The 22,181-nt window shown below is 43.3% G+C and overlaps 1 protein-coding gene across 3 annotated transcripts in view; it reads right to left on the bottom strand.

Annotated features, from left to right (window-relative positions):
• Window positions 1-1,959: 1,959 nt before the first annotated feature.
• Window positions 1,960-22,181, bottom strand: part of LOC112225302 (anion exchange protein 3) — a 79,075-nt gene continuing 58,853 nt past the window's right edge. For 2 of the 3 annotated variants that reach the window (XM_024389118.2, XM_024389117.2), the window contains 12 exons: window positions 20,446-20,630; window positions 20,025-20,253; window positions 19,696-19,911; window positions 19,167-19,315; window positions 18,710-18,904; window positions 18,426-18,629; window positions 18,099-18,188; window positions 15,934-16,100; window positions 13,431-13,684; window positions 8,043-8,212; window positions 6,544-6,717; window positions 1,960-5,923 (listed from right to left, as the gene is read on the bottom strand). In XM_024389118.2, coding sequence (XP_024244886.1) covers window positions 5,843-5,923; window positions 6,544-6,717; window positions 8,043-8,212; window positions 13,431-13,684; window positions 15,934-16,100; window positions 18,099-18,188; window positions 18,426-18,629; window positions 18,710-18,904; window positions 19,167-19,315; window positions 19,696-19,911; window positions 20,025-20,253; window positions 20,446-20,630 — 2,114 coding nt within the window. In that variant the 3' untranslated portion in view covers window positions 1,960-5,842. The remainder of the gene's footprint in view (window positions 5,924-6,543; window positions 6,718-8,042; window positions 8,213-13,430; window positions 13,685-15,933; window positions 16,101-18,098; window positions 18,189-18,425; window positions 18,630-18,709; window positions 18,905-19,166; window positions 19,316-19,695; window positions 19,912-20,024; window positions 20,254-20,445; window positions 20,631-22,181) is intronic. The other variant, XR_002949560.2, reaches the window with a different exon arrangement.

Here is a 22,181-nt window from a genome sequence, read left to right on the forward strand (position 1 = left end):
CACAATAAAACATGTTTTGCATCTTCAAAGTGGTAGGCATGCTGTGTAAATCAAATGATACAAAAGGCAACAAAGTAGGGAATATGCCAGGGGGGTGAATAATTTCGCAAGCCACTGTATATCTCCGAACTGTCCTATTCCAAATACAAGAGCTTTGTGGTCCAACAGTTGTTTCGCTGTCCGTTTTTATACCACATATAAATCATGGAAAAACACATTCTAACTAGTGTCTACTGATTCAGTAGTACTAAAAGAGACATGCGAGACTGTGGAATATTTCACCGCCTCCTCCTTCGCTCCGTAATGGTCTGGGATTTATATGAAACGTAATGTTATGTTGACACATCCTTAACAGACATGAAATCACCAACCCACTGCCGAAAATCTAGTTCTATTGAATGGTTGATGTTTTTTACTCTTATTTTGTAATAGATTGGGAGTTGGGATAAACGGGTCTGCTGTCACGATGTGTTTACTTTTCACCAACTCTTGTTTTTTTTCTAGGGCTTAGCGAGGGTGGCTACGTTGCACAGTGCAACAGGCTGACGTTCGACCACTACGTGCATGGTTACTGCCTCCCAAACTTCAACCAGAGCATGGAAGCTAGCAACTATCAGCACAGATGTCCCTGGCCCACCTTTAAAGGGTGCGTGTGTGTACCCCTACAACAGAGGGGTTTGGTGTACAGCCTGACCTGTCTCTAGCCTTCCTGCCTATTGTATTTTGTATTGAGGGAGTGGGGGGCCTGAGCTCACATCCCCTGGCTGATGAGTGAGAACAGAGGAAAGGGCTAAGTATAGCCACGTATGACCATTTTTAATGGCTATATCGCTAAAGATACGACCTTTAGTCAGTCATGGGAGAGTCAGACCTTTCCCGTCTCCAGGGTGTTTTTTGTGTAACTTCATGTTAGAGCTGATTCAATGTTTTGGGGTGGTAGCCTAGTGTACATGTCTAGCCACACTGCTCCACTCGTATTTCTCCGACATCACATGTTTGTTCAGAGCGAAGATGTAGTGCTAGCCCATTAATTACACTGTAATAATTCATATATTACTGTTGACATCGCCTGCAGGGCCCAAACCCTGGAGAACTAAATGGTGTGTTTGGGTGGTGTCTCTTTAACACGGGGAACAGATCAACCGGTTACACCCTGAAATTTGAGCGATTGGTTCACAGTAGTCCAGGCTGTTTAGTACATGCTACTTTTATTAGTCTGTTTTGACAGTGGCTCCGGCCCATTTCTCTCCTCTTTCTTAATGAAGTGTGCACTTGTTCACTCCCCACTAGAAGGAATGGAGTGAGTGAATGCCCACTTCAGGAGAGAAATAGGGAAATGGAACATTACGTTTTTTCTCCTTTTCACCATCAGCTCCTACATCATTTTGAAGCACTGTGTGGAACAAGTAGCCACCAGTACCAGGTGTGTGGAGCCTTCACTGAAGGATGACATCTTCCTAGAGGTGCACCAGATGTTCTTCTCACTCTGCTCGCGTGTGGAGGACCCGGCTTTCGCTGTCCTGATGTTGCTGATTCTGCCTTGTATCATCACCATTCTGCTCCTCCCCCTGCTGTGTATCCACATCACCACAACCACTGGGCTCTGAGAGCCAACCCTCTTGGTGGACAAATCTTACAAATGCACACACACACACATACAAAATACACTTTCACGTGAGACACACTAGACGTAGCCAACAGAAAGTTGGATATCTGTTTAACATTCAGAAACACACATTTTTGTACACCCATATATTGTATGCTGAATAATAGTACTTATAGTATTGTAATACCCTGTTATGTTCTTAAATAAGCCTTGAATAAAAATGTGATAGATTTATTTGAAACACATAAATATTTATTTGAAACACATAAATATTTATTTTCAGACAAAAAAATAACAATTTGTTTTACAGTAGTTTGAAAAACCCTTTTACAATAATAACAGGCTGAACCGCTATTCAAGTATCCACATAACATAAGTATCTTTCAGTATTGCTAATGCTAAAGTAATTCATAATTTATCATAAAATTAACTCACATACTTTTTTTTCTCAGACAGACAAACCCCACTTCATCAGGTATCGTTTTCAGAGCAGAAAGACTTATCTTTGTGTGTGTGTGTGTGTGTATGTGTGTCACTATATTTGTGTGTGACATGGCTTCAGGATGATTTTAACACAGGTATAGCATGTATAAACCATACTCACCTTCTTAAGAGTGACACTAAAAACATTGTCCTTCATTGAGAGATATGTCATAAGTTCTTCATTACAAGTGAGCTGCAGAAAATCCTTTAAATGCCACAAGACCGTCAATTAAAGTCAAATTCCCCTACCTAACAATAAACCCGTTATCTACTTCCCCAGAGTCTGATGAACTAGTAGATACCATTTTTATGTCTCTGCGTACAGTATTTGCGAGTCAAAGCTAACTAGCATTAGCACAATGACTGGTGCTAATGCTAACTGTTCCAGTAGACTTCCAGTCATTGTGTTAATGCTAGTTAGCATTGAGGTAACTAGCTCGTAGCTTCATTTTCAAAATCTTGAACTATCCCTTTAAAGGGGACCTCACCTTTATAACTTTATATTCATTACATGGTGCAAACTTGTAGGACAACTTGGGAATGACCCATTAATAAAAATTAAAAAACTGGACATACAATAGGATGTTGCCACAGGGTTAGCAGTGCTATCTTATTACTTATGAAGGTAGATACATAAAAGATATACAGGTAATCTAATTGCATACATTTCTGATTGTCTACAGTACTTCTTAACGCCTTCACAAATGTCCTAGTCATCCAATCAAATGAAGAAAAAAAAGGTCCCAGAGACTTCAAGTGAGAGACGGGTAAGTAGCAGCGGCTAAAAAATAACGCTATATTCCTAGATTTTGGGTGGGTGGTCTGGTCTGTGCTAGCATGGAGGTATCAGGCGACGAAACATTGTGGATTCCCAACATCTAACAAGCCAGGCCTTTTTCATGGGCCTAGAACTATTTTCTTTTCATGTCCCTGCTCCAAATCTTGAGGAATCCAGACAGAACAGAAGAAAGTGGCTACACTATACCTTTTTATTATCTTGAATAATAACCACTCTTCCAAATCGTAATTTTTTCCCCAGTGACTGAGTGATTGTTTTACTGAGTGTAGGCATATCCACCACAGGGCCACGGGGATCTATGGTAGCCCTCAACACACCAGCAAGCCCGTGTTCTCAAACAACAAAGACCTTTCCCCGTTTTTCCTTCACATCAAGTGAGGGGGAAGCTTTCTCCCCTTGCCCTCTTCCCATTTTCATGTCTGACGCCATGGTAACTGTGATACCTTTTGCCTTTGACATGCCAAATACAATGCCAGTAGCTGTCTATTACTCCAAGTCCAGAGTAAAGCACGGCCACTTTGGTCTGAGATTCTATTGACTTAAGTCCTTCCTTCAGAAGCCAAGTTGACGCTAGCATACCTCCAGTTTAACAGAGCAGCGGAAGAGACAGTGCAGACAAAGTAGAGACTATCAAAACAACATCCCTGGAAACTTACTATATAGGCCTGTACATTCAATACGTCTCACACGGTAGGGGCTAAGTAAGTTGTCTATACACAACATGCCATTGCAATCCCAGTATCTACACTCTTAGGGAAAAAAGCTGCTAAATAGTAGTACCTTGTAGGGTTCTTCGGATTGTCCCCATAGGGGGAACCCTTTGCAGAGGGTTCTATCTTGAATCTTTTATATAGTGTTCGTTATAGAACTCCCTGTATATGGTTCTACCTAGAGCATGCTGGGAAATACTGTATGATATATGGTTCTACGAAGAACCCTTGCCTTCCAAAGTACCCTTCTTGCCATCTAAAGAATTATCAAAGAACTCTTTCCTCCAAAAACGGTTCTTAGAATGTTAAAGGTTCTAGGTAGAACCCTTTCCCTTACAAACCCTTGTCTTCCAAAAAGGGATCTTCAGATCAAAACGGTTCTTAGAATGTTAAAGGTTCTAGGTAGAACCCTTTCCCTTACAAACCCTTGTCTTCCAAAAAGGGATCTTCAGATCAAAACGGTTCTTGGTAGAACCCTATCCCTCCGCAAATAACCTTTTTAGAACCTTTTTTTCTAAGAGTGTAGTGTTTGTACGACAAGAGTCAATAAGACATGTGATGTTACACTTCTCTAGTGGGGTCTATTTAAAAAAAAACAGCAGAATCAAATTATACAATACATAATTTCGTCAAATTCAGCAGATGTTTCAATATTTGAAACATGGTCTCCACTTCACGTGTATCAATTTAAACCTATGGTTCTGCAGCACTGTTCATGATAACATAGTCCATTTTAAACAGACAAACATTCTGTGTGGGGTAGAAACCTGAACCTTGGGGAAAAGAGTCCATTCCAATCACTGTACATGTTAAACACATGCCAAGTTGTATATAATCACTTCTGAACCACCTGTGTGTATAATTTTAAATATTTCCTTGAATGGTTTGTGTGCACAACAGGGACACAAAACCAATGATCAATGATCTATTTGCTTTACAAAGGTTAGTTTTACCTTATGCTATAGTACCCTTCACATCCAACAGTTGCCTACAGAACATGGAAGTACACAATGACAGTGGTGCTACACAGTGATTTTGATACCTGTGGTATAATTCCAGTGACTTTGACAAAGGTTTTGAATAATGTTAATAATTGCAAATTCCTCCAACTAACAGGCATTTAGAATGCATCCCATTTGTCAATATCGCTTCATATAACTTTGGCAACAACAAACTAAAGTAAATAGGTAGGCTAACATTTAATTCGGTAAGGTCACAAAAATACTAAAGAAAAATTTAAACATGTTCAAGGTCAGCAGATCTCAATGTGTTTACTTGTATGCATCCACAATCATTGGATTGGCCTGTTGGGCAGAATATACCTTATAAAGTAACATCTCTCCAAAACACACGTAATCCTCATGTACTGTATCTTCGTTTCCGGGAGAACTGCATTGAGAGGGGATCAACGAATGTATCTTCTCCTGTTATTGGACCAGGGAACTGGTGTGTCGGTGCAGGTGAATCACAAAGGTCAAAAGTGAACGTATCCTGTGAGGAGCACACAACTAAAAGGGAGTGCACACAGTGAAAATAATGCCGAACTTCCTGTTTGGTTAACGTGGTCATTGAATTCCACTGATAATGGCTACAGTACGAAGAAGGGTAAAAAGGCAGTTATGCTGAGGAGGGCAGTGGAGTATTGGCTCCCAGTGAAACCAGTGTGGCTGTCATACAACCAGTGTTCATTCCACCGGTGCCCCAAATAAATGGGACTCCAACACTGGGAGGGAAAACCAACCTACTGGAGTACTTGGGGTTGTTGTCATTGCACTTACGCCCGGAACCTGTAGAGAGCTTGACCGTTAAAAGCAAGAGGAAGAACCCATGTCCAGGGTTTGAGTGGGTACGAGTGTTTATGAATTATTGGTCTGTGTTTAAAAGGTGCAATGTCCATGTCACGCACTTGAGGATTCCTGACTCGCTCAGCAACAGTAGGGCAGCAGAGCTACTGACCTCTTTGAGAGGAAAAACTGTTGCAGCAGGAAAACCAGAAACAAATTATAACAGTGGGGTTATTCCTTTACATCATTTTTAGATCAAAGTACAGCAGAATTTGAATATAATATATGTATATACAGTATATATACACATAATGTTTCTCTGTTGGACGAAAATCCTACCGTCATCTGAGTGTTTTCAAGAAACAGCTCCCAGACGTAATAAGAAACATGCTCGTGATTGGAAGATGGAGAGAGCCTTGGAAGATGGAGAGAGCCGATTGGGCCTACCCGTGTGACGTGTCTACACAAGCATGTGAATCTCATTATACTCGTCCCGACCATCCTCGTCAAAGTTGGGGGAGTCCTCATTTTCCCCGTCGAGCTGTAAGAGCGAGAGATGTTGGGATGTCATCAGAATCTTCATTCATAGTGTCTCGATGCTTTGGCCAATATAGTGAAACAATAATAGAAGAATAGGCATTTAGCAGACATTTTAATCCAAAGCGATTTACAGTCATACGTGCATACATTTTACACGTGGCTGGTCCCAGGAATCTAACCCACAATTCTGTTATTGTCACACACACACACACACACACACACACACACACACACACACACACACACACACACACACACACACACACACACACACACACACACACACACACACACACACACACACACACACACACACACACACACACACACACACACACACTATTATCCTCTGTGTTTTGATCAAGTCCGTTCTCCAGGACCCCTGCGTCCTGTTTTCGTTAAGATCATGTGGTTTAGAGACTTGACTTCGAGGAGATAAACATTTTACAAATGTATTGTTAACTGAATTAAAGTACTGTGTAGCATGCACATTTCACAAATAAACAGAAATCCCCTTGCGAACACAGGACATCAGTGTTATTATTTGTAACGTGTGACCCAATGTTGCCTGGACCAGATGATTGTGCCTGAATTCAGAGAATTCCAGGAATGTCCACCTACCGCCTGAAGCTCACGCTCCTCAAAGATCCGGGAGAGGATGAGGCGGCGGAGCGGCACGGTCATGATGAGGATGAAGGGGAAGGCGAGTGAGGCCACGGTCGACTTGACCACCCACAGTAGCACAATGCAGGCCAGCTGGATGATGGTGAACATGTTCATACGCCACGTCTTCACCTGTGGCCCACGCACACACAAACATGTAAATGGGGTTATACTGCTTATGCTTATGACAAGTCTTACAATGCATCATACCTGCAGACTTTAAGTACAGCCTTACCCTTAATTGAAATAAATTGAATTCATATTTTATATTCATTTGTTTAGGAATAATGATCTGGGCAGGACAATTAACACATACTGTTCATAGAGATGTGACAGACAGACACTGAGTGTACAAAACATTAGGAACACATTCGTCGGGGCATGGACATTACAAGGTGTCGAAAGCATTCCACAGGGATGCTGGCCCATGTGGACTCCAATGCTTCTCACAATTGTGTCAATTTGTCTGGATGTCCTTCGTGTGGTGGACCATTCTTCATACACACAGGAAACTGTTGATTGTGAAAAACCCAGCAGAGTTGTGGTTCTTGACACACTCAAACCAGGGCACATGGCACCTACTACCATATTCCGTTCAAAGGGACAAATATTTTGTCTTGCCAATTCAACCTCTGAATGGCACACATGTACAATCCATGTCTCAATTGCCTCAAGGCTTAAAAATCCTTCTTTAATCAACCTGTCTCCTTCCCTTCATCTACACTGATTGAAGTGGACTTAACAAGTGACATCAATAAAGGATCATATCTTTCACCTGGATTTACCTGGTCAGTCTTTGTCATGAAAAGAGCAGGTGTTCCTAATGTTTTTTTGTACACTAGTAAATACATGTTATATCACTGTCATAATTCAACCCCATCCTGTCACCGAGTTAAGATTTGCTAACCTGCCTATGGAAATTATTATATAGCAGGGCAGCAGGTAGCCTAGTGGTTAGTGTTGGGCTAGTAACCAAAAGGTTGCTGGATCAAATCCCTGAGTTGACAAGGTAAGAATCTGTCATTCTGCCCCTGAACAAGGCAGTTAACCCACTGTTCCCTGATAGGCTGTCATTGTAAATAAGAATTTTTTCTAAACTGGCTTGCCTCGTTTAATAAAGGTAAAAAAAATAGAATCAGATGGATTGAGCTCCATCTAGTGGGTGGATCCCCTTCTGTCTTTCACTAACATTGACAGCCTGCACCTGACTAGACACGGATCAAAAACATACCTATTGCAATACCGACATTAGATCAATGTCTATGGTCAACTTCATCCTTTTATCATTTGATTGCAAAGTGAGTCCACACACACAATCCCACTCAAGTCCGACATCATGCACAAATAAACTCACAAACAAACATGCAAAACCAGGATAACAAAATAGATTGGGCACAAATCTATAACAAAAACAGAGGTCGAGTAGACTCTCCATCGTATTCTGCTATTGGGCTCACCTTGGTCACGTATATGTGGTCGGGGTGGTGCTTGGCGGGCGTGAACATGAGTGTGATGCGCTCGTAGAGCTGGATGCCGGTGATCGACGTGACGCCCATGTAGAGGAAGATCCCGAACAGCACGGCCAGTGGGATGTTACGGAGCACGTCCGTCATCACGATAGACATGCCTTAGGAAAACACAAGTCAAAGGTGAAAGGTCAAATGTGTGAGATCCAGGTCGCATGGGGATCTGTAGGTTGGATGAATTCAGATCGACTGAGCCAGTTCAGCAGTAATCTCGGTTAACCCGGAACTCAAATCTGGTTATATTATATTGTCCACGAGTGAATAGTTCTGGTGTAACACCATTCAAGAACGTCTGTTACAGTACCTTGCAAACGCATTCATTCCCCTTGGTGTTGTTCCTATTTTGTTGTATAACAACCTGTAATTTAAATTGATTTTTTATTTCGATTTCATGTAATGGACATACACAAAATAGTCCAAATTGGTGAAGTGAAATGAAAAAAATTACTTGTTTCAAAAAATGATTAAAAAAAAATTAAAAAATAAAAGTGGTGCGTGCATTACTGTATGTATTCAACCCCTTTGCTATGAAGCCCCTAAATAAGATCTGTTGCAACCAATTACCTCACATAATTAGTAAACCTGTGTGCAATCTAAGTGTCATATGATCTGTCACATGATCTCAATATATAACCTGTTCTGAAAGGCCCCAGAGTCTGCAACACCACTAAACAAGGGGCAGCACCAAGCAAGAGGCACCATGAAGACCAAGGAGCTCTCCAAACAGTTGTGGAGAAGTAGAGATCAGGGTTGGGTTATAAACAAATATCTGAAACAGCTGTAATAGCTGCAAGGGGGGGGTGAATAGTTATGCACGCTCAAGTTCTCTGTTTTTTGGTGTTATTTCTTGTTTGTTTCACAATAAAACATATTTTGCATCTTCAAAGTGGTAGGCATGTTGTGTAAATCTATTTTAATTCCAGGTTGTAAGGCAACAAAATAGGAAAAATGCCAAGGGGGGTGAATACTTCTGTAAGCCACTGCAGGTTTAACCACAGAGAACGCTATATACACAGATAAACTACACCACTGGTAATAGAACATAGTCCCTATCAACCATTGACTGTTTATTTTCCTATTTCTTAGTTTGCTGTCCATGTTACATTTCTGAGTGCAACAGTACAGTACACCTTACAAGATACTCTGGGATACACTAGTGACCATATCCCCCATGCATCCCGCAAAGAAGAGGTGTTGCTAACATTTACGACAACAAATGTCAATTAAAAAAAAGAAAAAAATGACTGCATCTTCATCTTTTGAGTTTCTAGTCATAACATCTATGCAGTCTACTCAATCACCTTTTACAGGATTACTGGCCCATATACAGCGTTCCTCACTGAGTTCCCTGAATTCCTATCGGACCTTGTAGTCATTGCAGATAATATTCACATTTTTGGTGACTTTAATATGGAAAAGTCCACAAACCCACTACAAAATGCTTTTGGAGCCTTTATCGACTGTGTTTTGTCCAACATGTCTCCGGACCTACGCATTGCAACAGTCATACCCTGGATCTATTTTTGTTCCATGGAATAAACATTGTGGCTCTAAACGTTTTTCCTCATAATCCTGGACTTTCGGACCAATATCTTATTATGTTTGCAATCGCAACAAATAATCTGATCAGACCCCAACCGAGGATTATCAAAAGCTGTGCTATAAATTCTCGGACAACCAAAAGATTCCTAGATGCCCTTCCAGACTGCCTCCACCTACCCAAAGACGTAGAGTAATCTGTTAACCACCTAACCTAAATGTAACCTTGCGTATTACCCTAGATGCAGTCACACCTTTTAAAAACAAAAAATATTTGTCACAAGAAATTAGCTCCCTGGTATAAAGAAAAATACCCAAACCCAAGCAAGCTTCCTCGGACAGGGCCACAATGTCTCCTGATCCCTCCTGTCTCAGCCTCCAGTTTTTATGCTGCCATAGTTTGTGTCGGGGGATAGGGTCAGTCTGGTGTATCTGGAGTATTTCTCCTGTCTTATCCGGTGTCCTGTGTGAATTTAAGTATGCTCTCTCTAATTCTTTTTTTTCTTCTTCTCATTCTCTCTCGGAGGACCTGAGCCCTAGGACCATGCCTCAGAACTACCTGGCCTGATGTCTCCTTGCTGCCCCCAGTCCACCTGGTCGTGCTGCTGCTCCAGTTTCAACTGTTCTGCCTGCGGCTATGGAACCCTCATCTGTTCACCGGACGTGCTACCTTGTCCCAGACCTGCTGTTTTCAACTCTCTAGAGACAGCAGGAGCGGTAGAGATACTCTGAATGATCAGCTAAGAAAAGCCAACTGACATTTTCTCCTGAGGTGCTGACACTGTTGCACCCTCTACAACCACTGTGATTATTATTATTTGACCCTGCTGGTCATCTATGAACATTTGAACATCTTGGCCATGTTCTGTTATAATCTCCACCCGGCAAAGCCAGAAGAGGACTGGCCACCACTCATAGTCTGGTTCATTTAAGTTTCTTCCTAGGTTCTGGCCTTCTATGGAGTTTTTCCAAGCCACGAAGCTTCTACACTTGCATTGCTTGCTGTTTGGGTTTTTTGGCTGGGTTTCTGGACAGCACTTTGTGACATCAGCTGATGTAAGAAGGGCTTTATAAATAAATTTGATTCCAGAAAATTGGAATGGTAATGGCGCTCCACCAAACTGGAAGACTTCAGACTATCTTGGAAATACAGTACCATGCAATATCGTAGAGCCTTCACTGCTGCACGATTAGCATATTTTTCCAACCTAATTGAGAAGAATAAAAACAATCAAAAGCATTTTTTTGATATTGTCACAAAGGTAACTAAAAATCAGCATTCCCCAAGGAGAGGATGGCCTTCACTTCAGCAGTGATGAATTCATGAACTTCTTTGATGAAAAGATCATGATCATTAGAAAGCAAATTACAGACTCCTCTTTGAATCTACATATTTCTCCAAACTTCAGTTGTTCAGAGTCTGCACAGAACTGCCAGGACCTAAGATCAATGGAGACACTCAAGTTTTTTAATCCTGTATCTCTTGACACATTCACAAATATAGTCATGGCCTCTAAACCTTCCAGCTGCCTACTGGACACTATTACAACTAAACAACTGAAAGAGCTACGTCCTGTGCTTTGGCCCTCCTATGTTGAACATAATTAACAGCTCCCTATCCTCCATATGTGTCCCAAACTCACTAAAGGTGGCAGTAATAAAGACTCTCCTGAAAAAGCCAAACCCCCCAATCCCCTCAAAAATTTTAGAAAAAGCTACTGCCGTCCCGAAGAAAAATAATGTATACGAAACGCTCCAGTATGGTTTGAGACTGCACTTGTGAAAGTGGTAAATTACCTTTTAATGGCGTCAAACCAAGGCTCTGCATCTGTCCTTCGGCTCCTAGACCTTAGTTCCGCTTTTGACACCATCAGGCACAACATTCTTTTGGAGAGATTGAAAACCCTAATTGGTCTACACCAGGTATTCCCAAACTGGGGTAATGCCGTCGAGGGTACGCCAAATTAAAATATATATTTGTGGAGGACTTAATTCTTCCTGCTGCCGAGGATATGGTTGGGACAATGCTGGGGTAAAAGGTCAACAAAAACTATACAGACAATATCTTCATCAAACAACACTGTTTCACGACGCATCAGTGACATGGCAGGAGATATTTTGAAACAATTACTGCTTTGCATACAAGCCAGTGAATTCTATGCATTACAGCTGGATGAGTCAACAGACGATGTGGGCCTGGCACAGCTCCTGGTATATGTCCGTTACGTTTATGGGGGGGACAATTAAGGAAGACATCCTCTTCTGCAAACCGCTGGAAACCAGGACAATAGGAGAGGATATTTTTCAGTACTGGACAGCTTTGTGACATAAAATGGACATGGTGGTCAATATGTGTTGGTACTGATGGCACAAAAACCATGACAGGGAGACATGGTGGAGTGGTAATGCGCGTGCAAGTGATAAATGTATCGGTCTTGACCATTATGTCTTTACTGAAGACTCATCTCTTCAATAGGTCCTATGATTGAGTTTAGTCTGACCAAGGGGTGCAACCAATGGACTGGAGTGACAAACCGCCCTTGCTGTCTCTGCCTGGCCGGCTCCCCTTTCTTCACTGGGATTCTCTCCCTCTGACCCTATTATGGGGGCTAAGTCACTGGCTTACTAGCGGTTTTCCATGGCATCCCTAGGAGGAGTGCGTCATGTCGTGCCACGCTTGTTTCGCTATACTCGACTTGAGTGGGTTGAGTCACTGACGTGATCATCCTGTCTGGTTTTGCAGCCCTTCAGGCTTGTGCGGTGGAGAAGATCTTAGTGGGCTATACTCAGCCTTATCTCAGGGTAGTATGTTGGTGGTCTATTGATATCCCTCTAGTGGTGTGGGACCGTGCTTTGGCTAAGTGGATAGGGTTATATCCTGCCTGGTTGGCCCTGTCTGGGGGTATTGTCAGACAGGACCACAGTGTCCCCCGACCCCCCCATGTCTCAGCCTTCAGTGTCTATGCTGTAATAGTCTATGTGCTGGGAGGCAAGGGTGAGTCTGTCCTATCTCATGAATTTTTCCTGTCTCATCTGGTGTCCTGTGTGAACTTAAGTATGCTATCTCTAATTCTCCCATCTCTCTATCTGTCTCTGTCAGAGGACCTGAGCCCTATGACCATGCCTCAGGACAACCTGGCGTGATGGCTCCTGGCTGTCCCCAGTCCACCTGGTTGTGCTGCTGATCCAGTTTTTGCTGTTTTGCCTGTGGCTATGGAACCTTAACCTGTTAACCAGACGTGCTATCTTGTCCCAGACATGCTATTTTTGACCCTCTCTCTCTCTTTCTCTCCCTCTACCGCACCTGCTGTCTCGACCTCTGAATGCTTGGCTATGGAAAACCAACTGACATTTAGTTCTGAGGTGCTGACCTGTTGCACCCTCTACAACCACTGTGATTATTATATGACCCTATTGGTAATTTATGAACGTTTGAACATCTTGAAAAACGATCTGGCCTTAATGGCCATGTACTCTTATAATCTCCACCCGGCACAGCCAGAAGAGGACTAGCCACCCCTCAGTGCCTGGTTCCCTTCTAGGTTTCTTCCTAGGTTCCTGCCTTCATAGGGAGTTTTTCATCGCCATGGTGCCTCTACATTTGCATTGCTTGCTGTTTGAGGTTTTAGGCTGGGTTTCTGTATAAGCACTTTGTGACATCTGCTGATGTAAAAAGGGCTTTATAAGTACATTTGAATTGATTTTGATCAATGACACCTTCCTTCACATCACACCAGGGCCTACACCCAATCCTTTCCAGAAAAACAGCATCCTCCTCACCCACGAGCACGGCAACTACCAGGCCCGTCACCCGCTGCTCCTTCACCTCCTGGATCATAGGCTTCTCGCCAGGCGCTGTGGCCTTGCTCATGACAGTAAGGGCGTTGACATGCGTGACAGAGCGCACAGTGGCGGCGGTGAGCCAGGGCAGGCCTAACAGAGGGCACATGGCGCCCAGCGTGACAATGAGCAGCAGGTCCAGGTGGAAGCCCGATCCCTTGACCAGGCGACGCTCCTTCTTGCTGACGATTAGTCTAGGATTGGAGGATGGAGGAAGAGTAAAGAGAGGGGGGGTAAGGAATGGGTAAGGAAGGTGTAAATCACACACACCTGTACACATACATTCACACATGCATCCACATGCATGTTTACACATACATGCATAAACACATATGTGCAAAATCACATGTATGTTCACACACACACACACACAAGTAAACACCCAGCACACGTATGCAGCCCAGGTCACCACATATAGAAACAAGCACTATTTTCATGTTCTTATTTGTTTAGTATTGTGCCTGTGATATAAAGTCAGTAATCTTCACTCTACTCCAATGTGATTGGTAAATGCCAGAGAAGGAACAGATGTCAGTTGGTTAATCATTATGGCCTGCAGCCAATTGATAGTTGACATTGTTGAACTTGCAGTACCTCCAACTCTGTTTATAGATTTGCTTCACAACATCATCCTACCAAAAACTGGTTTCTCGATAGCAACCCCTACACTGATATCACCATGGTTACCCAACTAGCACGTATGAGACAACATATATCCTCATCGCCCAGACGGCATCCCTAGCCGTGTCCTCAGAGCATGAGCAGACCAGCTGGCTGGTGTGTTTACGGACGTATTCAATCTCACCCTATCCCAGTCTGCTGTCCCCACATGCTTCGAGATGGCCACCATTGGTCCTGTACCAAAGAAGGCAAAGGTAACTGAACTAAATTACTATCGCCCCGTAGCACCAACTTCTGTCATCATGAAGTGCTTTGAGAGGCTGGTCAAGGATCATAACACCTCCACCTTGCTTACCACCCCAATAGGTCCACAGACGCAACACTGCCATAACACTGCACACTGCCCTATCCCATATGGACAAGAGGAATACCTATGTAAGAATGCTGTTCATTGACTATAGCTCAGCATTCAACACCATAGTACCCTCCAAGCTCATCATTAAGCTAGAGGCCCCGGGTCTCAACACCGCCCTGTGAAATTAGGTCCTGGACTTCCTGACGGGCCACTCCAGGTGGTGAAAGTAGGAAACAACATCTCCACTTCGCTGATCCTCAACACTGGGGCCCCACAAGGGTGCGTGCTCAGCCCCCTCCTTTACTCCTAGTTCACTCATGACTGCGTGGCCATGCACGCCTCCAACTCAATCATCAAGTTTGCAGATGACACACCAGTAGTAGGTTTGATTACCAACAATGACGAGACAGCCTACAAGGAGGAGGTTAGGGCACTAGGAGTGTGGTGTCAGCAAAACAACCTCTCACTCAACGTCACTAAAACAAAGAAGATGATCATGGACTTCAGGAAAAAGCAGAGGGAGCATCCCACCCCCCCCTATCCACATCGACGGGACAGCAGTGGAGAAGGTGGAAGGTTTTAAGTTCTTCGGCGTACACATCACTGACAAACTGAAATGGTCCACCCACACAGACAGTGTGGTGAAGGTACAACAGCGCCTTTTCAACCTCAGGAGGCTGAAGAAATTTGGCTTGGCACCTAAAACCCTCACAAACCTTTACAGATGCACAATTGAGAGCATCTTGTCGGGCTGCATCACCGCCTGGTACGGCAACTGCACCGCCCACAACCGCAAGGCTCTCCAGAGGGTGGTGCGGTCTGCACAACGCATCCACCAGGGGTAAACTACCTGCCCTCCAGGACACCTACAGCACCTGATGTTACAGGAAGGCCAAAAAGATCATCAAGGATAACAAGCACCCGAGCCACTGCCTGTTCACCCCGTTACCATCCAGAAGGTGAGGTCAGTACAGGTGCATCAAAGCTGGGACCGAAAGACTGAAAAACAGCCATCACTAACACAGAGAGGCTGCTGCCTACATACAGACTTGAAATCATTGGACACTTTAATAAATGGATCACTAGTCACTTTAATAATGTTTAATTATCTTGCATTACTCATCTTATATGTATATACTGTATTTTATACATTCTATTGCATCTTACCTATGCCACTCTGTCTTTGCTCATTCATTTATATATATTCTTCTTCCTTTACTTAGATTAGTGTGATTAGGTAGTTGAAGTGGAACTGTTAGATTACATGTTAGTTATTGCTGCACTGTTAGAACTAGAAGCACAAGCATTTCACTACACTCGCAATAACATCTGCTAATCATGTGTACGTGACCAATAAAATGTTATTTATTTTATCTAGTCTAACAAATGTGACTGGCATAACCATGGTAATTGACTCCCTCTTCACTTCTAAAGTGATACGTTACCATAGCAACAGGCAGCACTTACGAGGTGATCTGTGTCTCCATGAAGATGAGGATGAAGACAAGGAGGGCAGGCACCACCGAAGCCCCCATCATCCACAAGGGAAAGGGCTTCTTGTCACCGAATGGACTGATCAACCAGCCCCGCTTGTCAGGAGACGTGACAGAGAAACCAGATGGTACATTCAGCTTCTGTAAAATCACAGGCAACAGACACAAGATCAGTCAGGGCAAAATTATAACGAGCAAGAACAGGACAGTTTGTTGTGAGTGACTTTGTTTTAAATGTTCAATGTGTATCAGGGATGTAGTTATCAGGGATGTAGTGGAGACTTTAGATATGTGACTTGTTTCAGGAAACTAGGCATTTGTCGCGCGTCACTACTTCACAGGTGAGCCATTTGAACGTAAACTTTTTGGGGAGCAGAAATGCCTTCTGGAACATGCAAACTTTCATGTGCCTTAATAACAAACTTGTAAGCCATTAGTAGATACGAATACAATTGTTAAATTATGAGTCTAGATGGTTTAGCCAGGGAATAAGTCAGCAACCTTCCCGCTGGCCATGATTGGCTGAGATAATGAGTGGGCTGGACATCCTGAGAATTGATTTCGGATTGGTCTACCAAGTAGCATGCTTCTGTCTATAACACGAGCTGGTCAGTATGTGTACGTAATCCTTTCTAACCCTGATTTTTTGAAAGATATCACGTAGTAGAACTGCATAAGTGTTGCTCTCCACTTTCTGTCTGGAGGACCAAGTTTTGAAATCAGTGGAATTAGACTATGATAGCTAAGGAGACAGAGAAAATTCTGACATTTGATTGCAAATATGCAGACGGAGTCGAAAAGAGAACACACTGGTGTGTATAAAACCTGCCTCCGGATTACATCTTCAAACTAAGGGCAACCATGGCATCCGTGACAGAGATGGTGAAGCGTCCATCCATGTATATGGTAAGATAGTCTAGGTAGCTACATTTTCAGATAATTTAGATTTTCAGATTTTCTAATTTTGTCAGAAAGTCATTTTCATTTTAAGTTAAAGTCTATGTTAGCCAGCCAGCTAACGGTAGCTGGCTGTCTAACGTTACATGTTTAATCTGTGTAGAAATATTATTCATATCTAAGAGCCATTTGCATTGCTTGTTATAGCCTAATGTTAGCTAGCTAACATTGATCCTGGTTGGTTAGCTACCTGCAGATTCATGCAGGGTAGTAACGTTATGAGATGGGATTATGGTTCATTGTTTAGCTAGCAGGCTAAATGTCTAAACAAAATACTCCAGTATGCAAGTAACCATTTAAATAGAATGTTCATAATGTCACTGTGACAACTGTCGATAGACATAGCTGGTAAATTCGCTCTGGCTATCTACTCCGATTTCAGAGTACTCTCGTCTGAGTGTGCTAGAGTGCAGAATAACTGACACATTTACGAACGCTCAACACACGATGAATATGGCCGGTGTCAGTAAACGTTGGCAAATTAAATTGTTACCAGCAGCACAGTTGCAGTCACCAATGCTCTGGATAACATAAAAACAACCTAACCATCTCTGCTAGGGCGAGTAAAATGGTCAGAGTGAGCTGTTTACTCATTTGTGTCTGGAAGTAGCTAGCAAGCTAGCCAACATAAGCCAGTCAGCTTGGGTGCTTGACTGCTGTTGTTAGGGAAGAACGTTCAAATCAACCCTGCACCTCGGCCAGAGCGTCCAAAGTGCGCTCTAAACGCTCCAAGAGCAAAACGCTCTGAATTTACAAATAGACCATCTGACAGCACTATGAATTTACGAACGCCCAGAGCACACTCTGCACTCCAGATTAAATTTACGAACAGACCCGTAGTATAAACCAGCCTTCAGTCTTGAAATCTTTGGTTGTTTAGTACATGGCCTCACATAGATGGGTGGGGCTAAAGCTTAAAAGGGTGTGAACGATGCCGAATGGGTGTAGACAAAGAAGAGCTCTCAAGTATGTGTACCAAAACATTCAAGGGCCATTTTATCAACTTTCAAAGCAGAATTACTTTCCCATTGTTCCTCAAATGCAGTGTATGCTATACCATTTTCTAGTCTCTACTTTTATCCAATGTAAAAAACACAATTTCAAATTTTGCAACATAAGACCGAATCAGGCCGGTCAGTCACATATACGGATGTAGGTGTTGGCAATGGCAGTTATGGTTACCTGGGTGTACGTGTCGGGGATGGAGTAACTCAACAGTACAGAGAAGAGGATGGAGATGGGGATGCCAAAGTCTCCGATGACTCTTCTGGCCTGGGGGGATCACATGATAAAACAGAACACTCTCCAGATCATAGGGTCACTAGTATAGATTATACTGTATACGGTAGGTGTAAAATAGGAAGCCTATATTCATACTGCATTTTGTGATAACATTGTTATTGTTATTAGTAAGGGAGAAACACTTGGACCAAAACCTATACGTTGGATTGAAATGAGCCCAGAGAAAACAAATGAGGGGTTTCTGAGAAAATGGCTGCCATAGGTTACCTTCCCGCCCAGGAAGCGACTATTGCGCAATTTCCTGAGGAAGAAGGCCACAAAGAAGGTGCCAAGCATAAGGACGAGAGACAGCAAGGCTGTGTTGGGTTGGTTTAGGACCGGGCCCCCGGGGTCTGTGGGGTTGATGAAGTCCATACCGGGCAGGCTGAGAGCAGGCGGGTAGCTTCTCATCAAAGGATGCTCCTGGAATACCTGTAAGATGGAAAAAGGCTAAATACCACATCTGATGTATCAGACTGTCCTCATGTAAAACATTACCCATTGGTTTTTACCTTGATGAGCTTCGAGAAGGTCTCATAGATGAAGATGAGCGAGATGAGGAAGGCGAAGATCTCCTGGGTGAAGGGTGAGATGTATTTGACCAAGAAGCTGCCCTCGGCCGCTACTATCAACAGCACTATGAAGACGAGCCAGAAGCCAATCCACACCCGGCCAGTCAGGTACTCAAAGCCCTGGGCCTGGCAGAACTGAGGGTGGAAGAGGGAGGGAGAGACGGAGAGATAGGGAGGAAGGGAGGGAGGAAGGGAGAAAGAGAGGCAGAAAGGGAGTGAGAATGGAAGGGTTAGGGGCAAATGGGGTTTCAAATGGGCTGTGCAACATGAAGTAGCCTATTAGATACACATATCTAACGCTCTTAAGACCTCTTTTTAAAATGCTTTTAATTATCATGATTTTTGGATGATTCCTGTCCACCATCGCCCTGCTGTAAATGTGTTTATTTTCAGTCACCTTGTAGAAGGCCTCCTCAAACACCAGCAGCGGTCCTGAGAATCCGATGATGAGCAGGGGCTGTCCGGCCAACAGCGAGAACAGCACCCCCAGGGTCGCCGTGGAGATGATAAGCTCAGAGACTCCCATCATGCCCTCTGTTTTCTCTCCTGATTAATTGGAAAGGATATTGACTGAGCTGTAGTTTTTAAACTTCCTTTATCTTCTCAGTCAGTAACAGCTACTTTCAAGTTAATGAGAACACTATTGAATATTGTACAATATTAGTGAACTAATCAGTATCTAAAACCTACAGTGACATGTAGAGGTACAAGTAAATTGTGAAAAACAGCTAGCTATGTTGTCGCAAACGTTTTTTGGCAATGGGGTGTTATATTAAGCTAGCTGGTTATTTAGTTAGCTAGCACTTTATGGAGTACACATCCTCTCAGGACAGCTAGCAAACATTTCATTGTTTGTTCTGAAACGTCGGTGAATCACATTCTTGAGGTAGAAGGAAAACAAATATGTGCCGGCAAAGCTCTCTTACCCAACAGTCCTCCGAAGGTGATGGTGGGCGAGAGGGCTGCGAAGTAGATGAAGATGATGGCGGCAATGCACTGTGAGTCCAAGGCGTCCTTGATGTCACTGGCGTAGCGTGGGTAGCGTCGCCTGATGTCATGGATGAGGCCCCCGAATGGGATGCCTGACCGCTTCATGGGGTCCACCTCTTGGTCCTCCTCTTCTTGCTCGTCCTGGCTCACCTCTGCAGTGCAGTGAAACAGACAGACATCCAGTAAGCCTGTGTTTTTCAATCTACTCCTGGGGAACTCCAAAGGGCTGCAAACAAAATAAAGAAATAAATACAATTATGATCACCTTTGGTCTCCTGGTCTGTCCCGGGGGTGGCATGGGTCATGCCCTTCTTAATGTTCTCTCTCTCCTTCCTCTTGCGCAGCATCTGCTTCTGGAAGGAGGCTACCGTCTTTAGCAGGTCCTTGCCCTCCACGTCCGACGGGGGGATAACGATGCTGCAGTCCAGGAACTCATTGATGCCGTTCAGCAGGTCCTGCCGGTCATCCGCGAAGTAAGCCACCTCATGGAAGTTCTGGGGATGTTTTGAAGAGATGAGTAATTGTCTACAAGATCTCACTGACCCAGACTAAACCTCTATTTTTTTCCCCAGGACTTTTAATCTGTCTGGGAAACCAGACCTAAATGTTTGTACTATTTGTACCATTTACAGCTGAGAGGAATTATGGGAAAAGTTGTGTGCCATGTTTTTTTTCAGGTCAGCTACCTTGTCAGACATCAGGGTGGAGAAGGAGCGTCCGATCTCGTGATAGTCCATGTTGGACTGAGCGGGGCCGAGCAGGGCAAAGAGGAAACGGACTGGCACCGGCACCTCCAGGACCGACTCCAGCAGCACCGCCTCACTCAGCCTGATGAAGGCCATGGCCGGCTGCTCCAAGAACTCCACACACCCTGAGGAATGACACACAGTTAAGGATATTTGGAAACAATGCTAATGCTAATAGGTAAGGGGTAATTGGTGAGGGCTAAGGGTTAAGGGAGGCAAGCTAGGCTAATATTGCAGCCAATGGGTGTTTCCAGGGCAAGCCATTTTGCCTGAGAAATAGCACCACACATCTGCTACTACTGTCAGTGGAGAGATGAGTTGTGCCAATTAGAAATTAAATCAACGCTAACAATTGGTACACACCGCCTTAAGGCTGACATGTGAACGGACAGAGCCAATACTTACACAGGCAAATGTAGCCGTGAAAATAAATGTACAGTACATCCAAATGCATGTTTCACACACACATACAGTACCCGGAAAACGTTTGGACACACCTATTCATTCAAGGGTTTTTCAAATTTTTTAAAACTATTTTCTACATTGTAGAATAATAGTGAAGACCTCAAAAGTAACCAAAAAAAGTGTTAAACAAATCAAAATATATGTTATATTTGAGATTCTTCAAAGTAGCCACCCTTTGCCTTGATGACAGCTTTGCACACTTTTGGCATTCTCTCAACCAGCTTCACATGGAATGCTTTTCCAACAGTCTTGAAGGAGTTCCCACATATGCTGAGCACTTCTTGACTGCTTTTCCTCCCACTAAGAGCAAACCAGATGGCGTATCTCTGCAGAATGCTTTAGTAGCCATGCTGGTTAAGTGTGCCTTGAATTCTAAATAAATCACTAACACTGTCACTAACAACAGCAAAACACCTCCTCCTCCATGCTTCACAGTGGGAACCACACATGCGGAGATGTCTATTCACCTACTCTGCATTTTTGGTTGGAACCAAAAAACTCACATTTGGACATCTGACCAAAGGACAGACTTCCACCGATCCAATATCCATTGCTCATGTTTCTTGACCCAAGCAAGTATCTTCTTCTTATTGGTGTCCTTTAGTAGTGGTTTCTTTGCAGCAATTCGACCATGAGGGCCTGATTTCGGCAGGGTAGCCTAGTGTTTAGAGCATTGGACTAGTCACCAAAAGGTTCCAAGTTTGAATCCCCGAGCTGACAAGGTACAAATCTGTCGTTCTGCCCTGAACAGGCAGTTAACCCACTGTTCCTAGGCCGTCATTGAAAATAAGAATTTGTTCTTAACTCACTTGCCTAGTTAAATAAAGGTTAAAAAAATAAAATAATTCATGCAGTCTCCTCTGAAAGGTTGATGTTGAGATGTGTCTGTTTCTTGAACTCTGTGAAGGATTTATTTGGGCTGCAATTTCCGAGGTGCAGTAAACTCTAATGACATTATCCTCTGCAGCAGAGGTAACTCTGGGTCTTCCTTTTCTGCGGTGGTCCTCATGAGAGCCAGTTTCATCATAGCGCTTGATGGTTTTTGCGACTGCACTTGAAGAAACTTTTAAAGTTCTTGACATTTTCCGGATTGACTGACCTTCATGTATAAAATATATTTTGCTTAGATTTAAAAAAAAAAAAATGTAGTTACTACATGATTCTATTCTATCTGTTATTTAATTGTTTTCCTGTCTTCACTATTATTCCAC

Source organism: Oncorhynchus tshawytscha, linkage group LG26 (assembly GCF_018296145.1).
Source record: "Oncorhynchus tshawytscha isolate Ot180627B linkage group LG26, Otsh_v2.0, whole genome shotgun sequence".
Classification (NCBI taxonomy): Eukaryota; Metazoa; Chordata; class Actinopteri; order Salmoniformes; family Salmonidae; genus Oncorhynchus; species Oncorhynchus tshawytscha.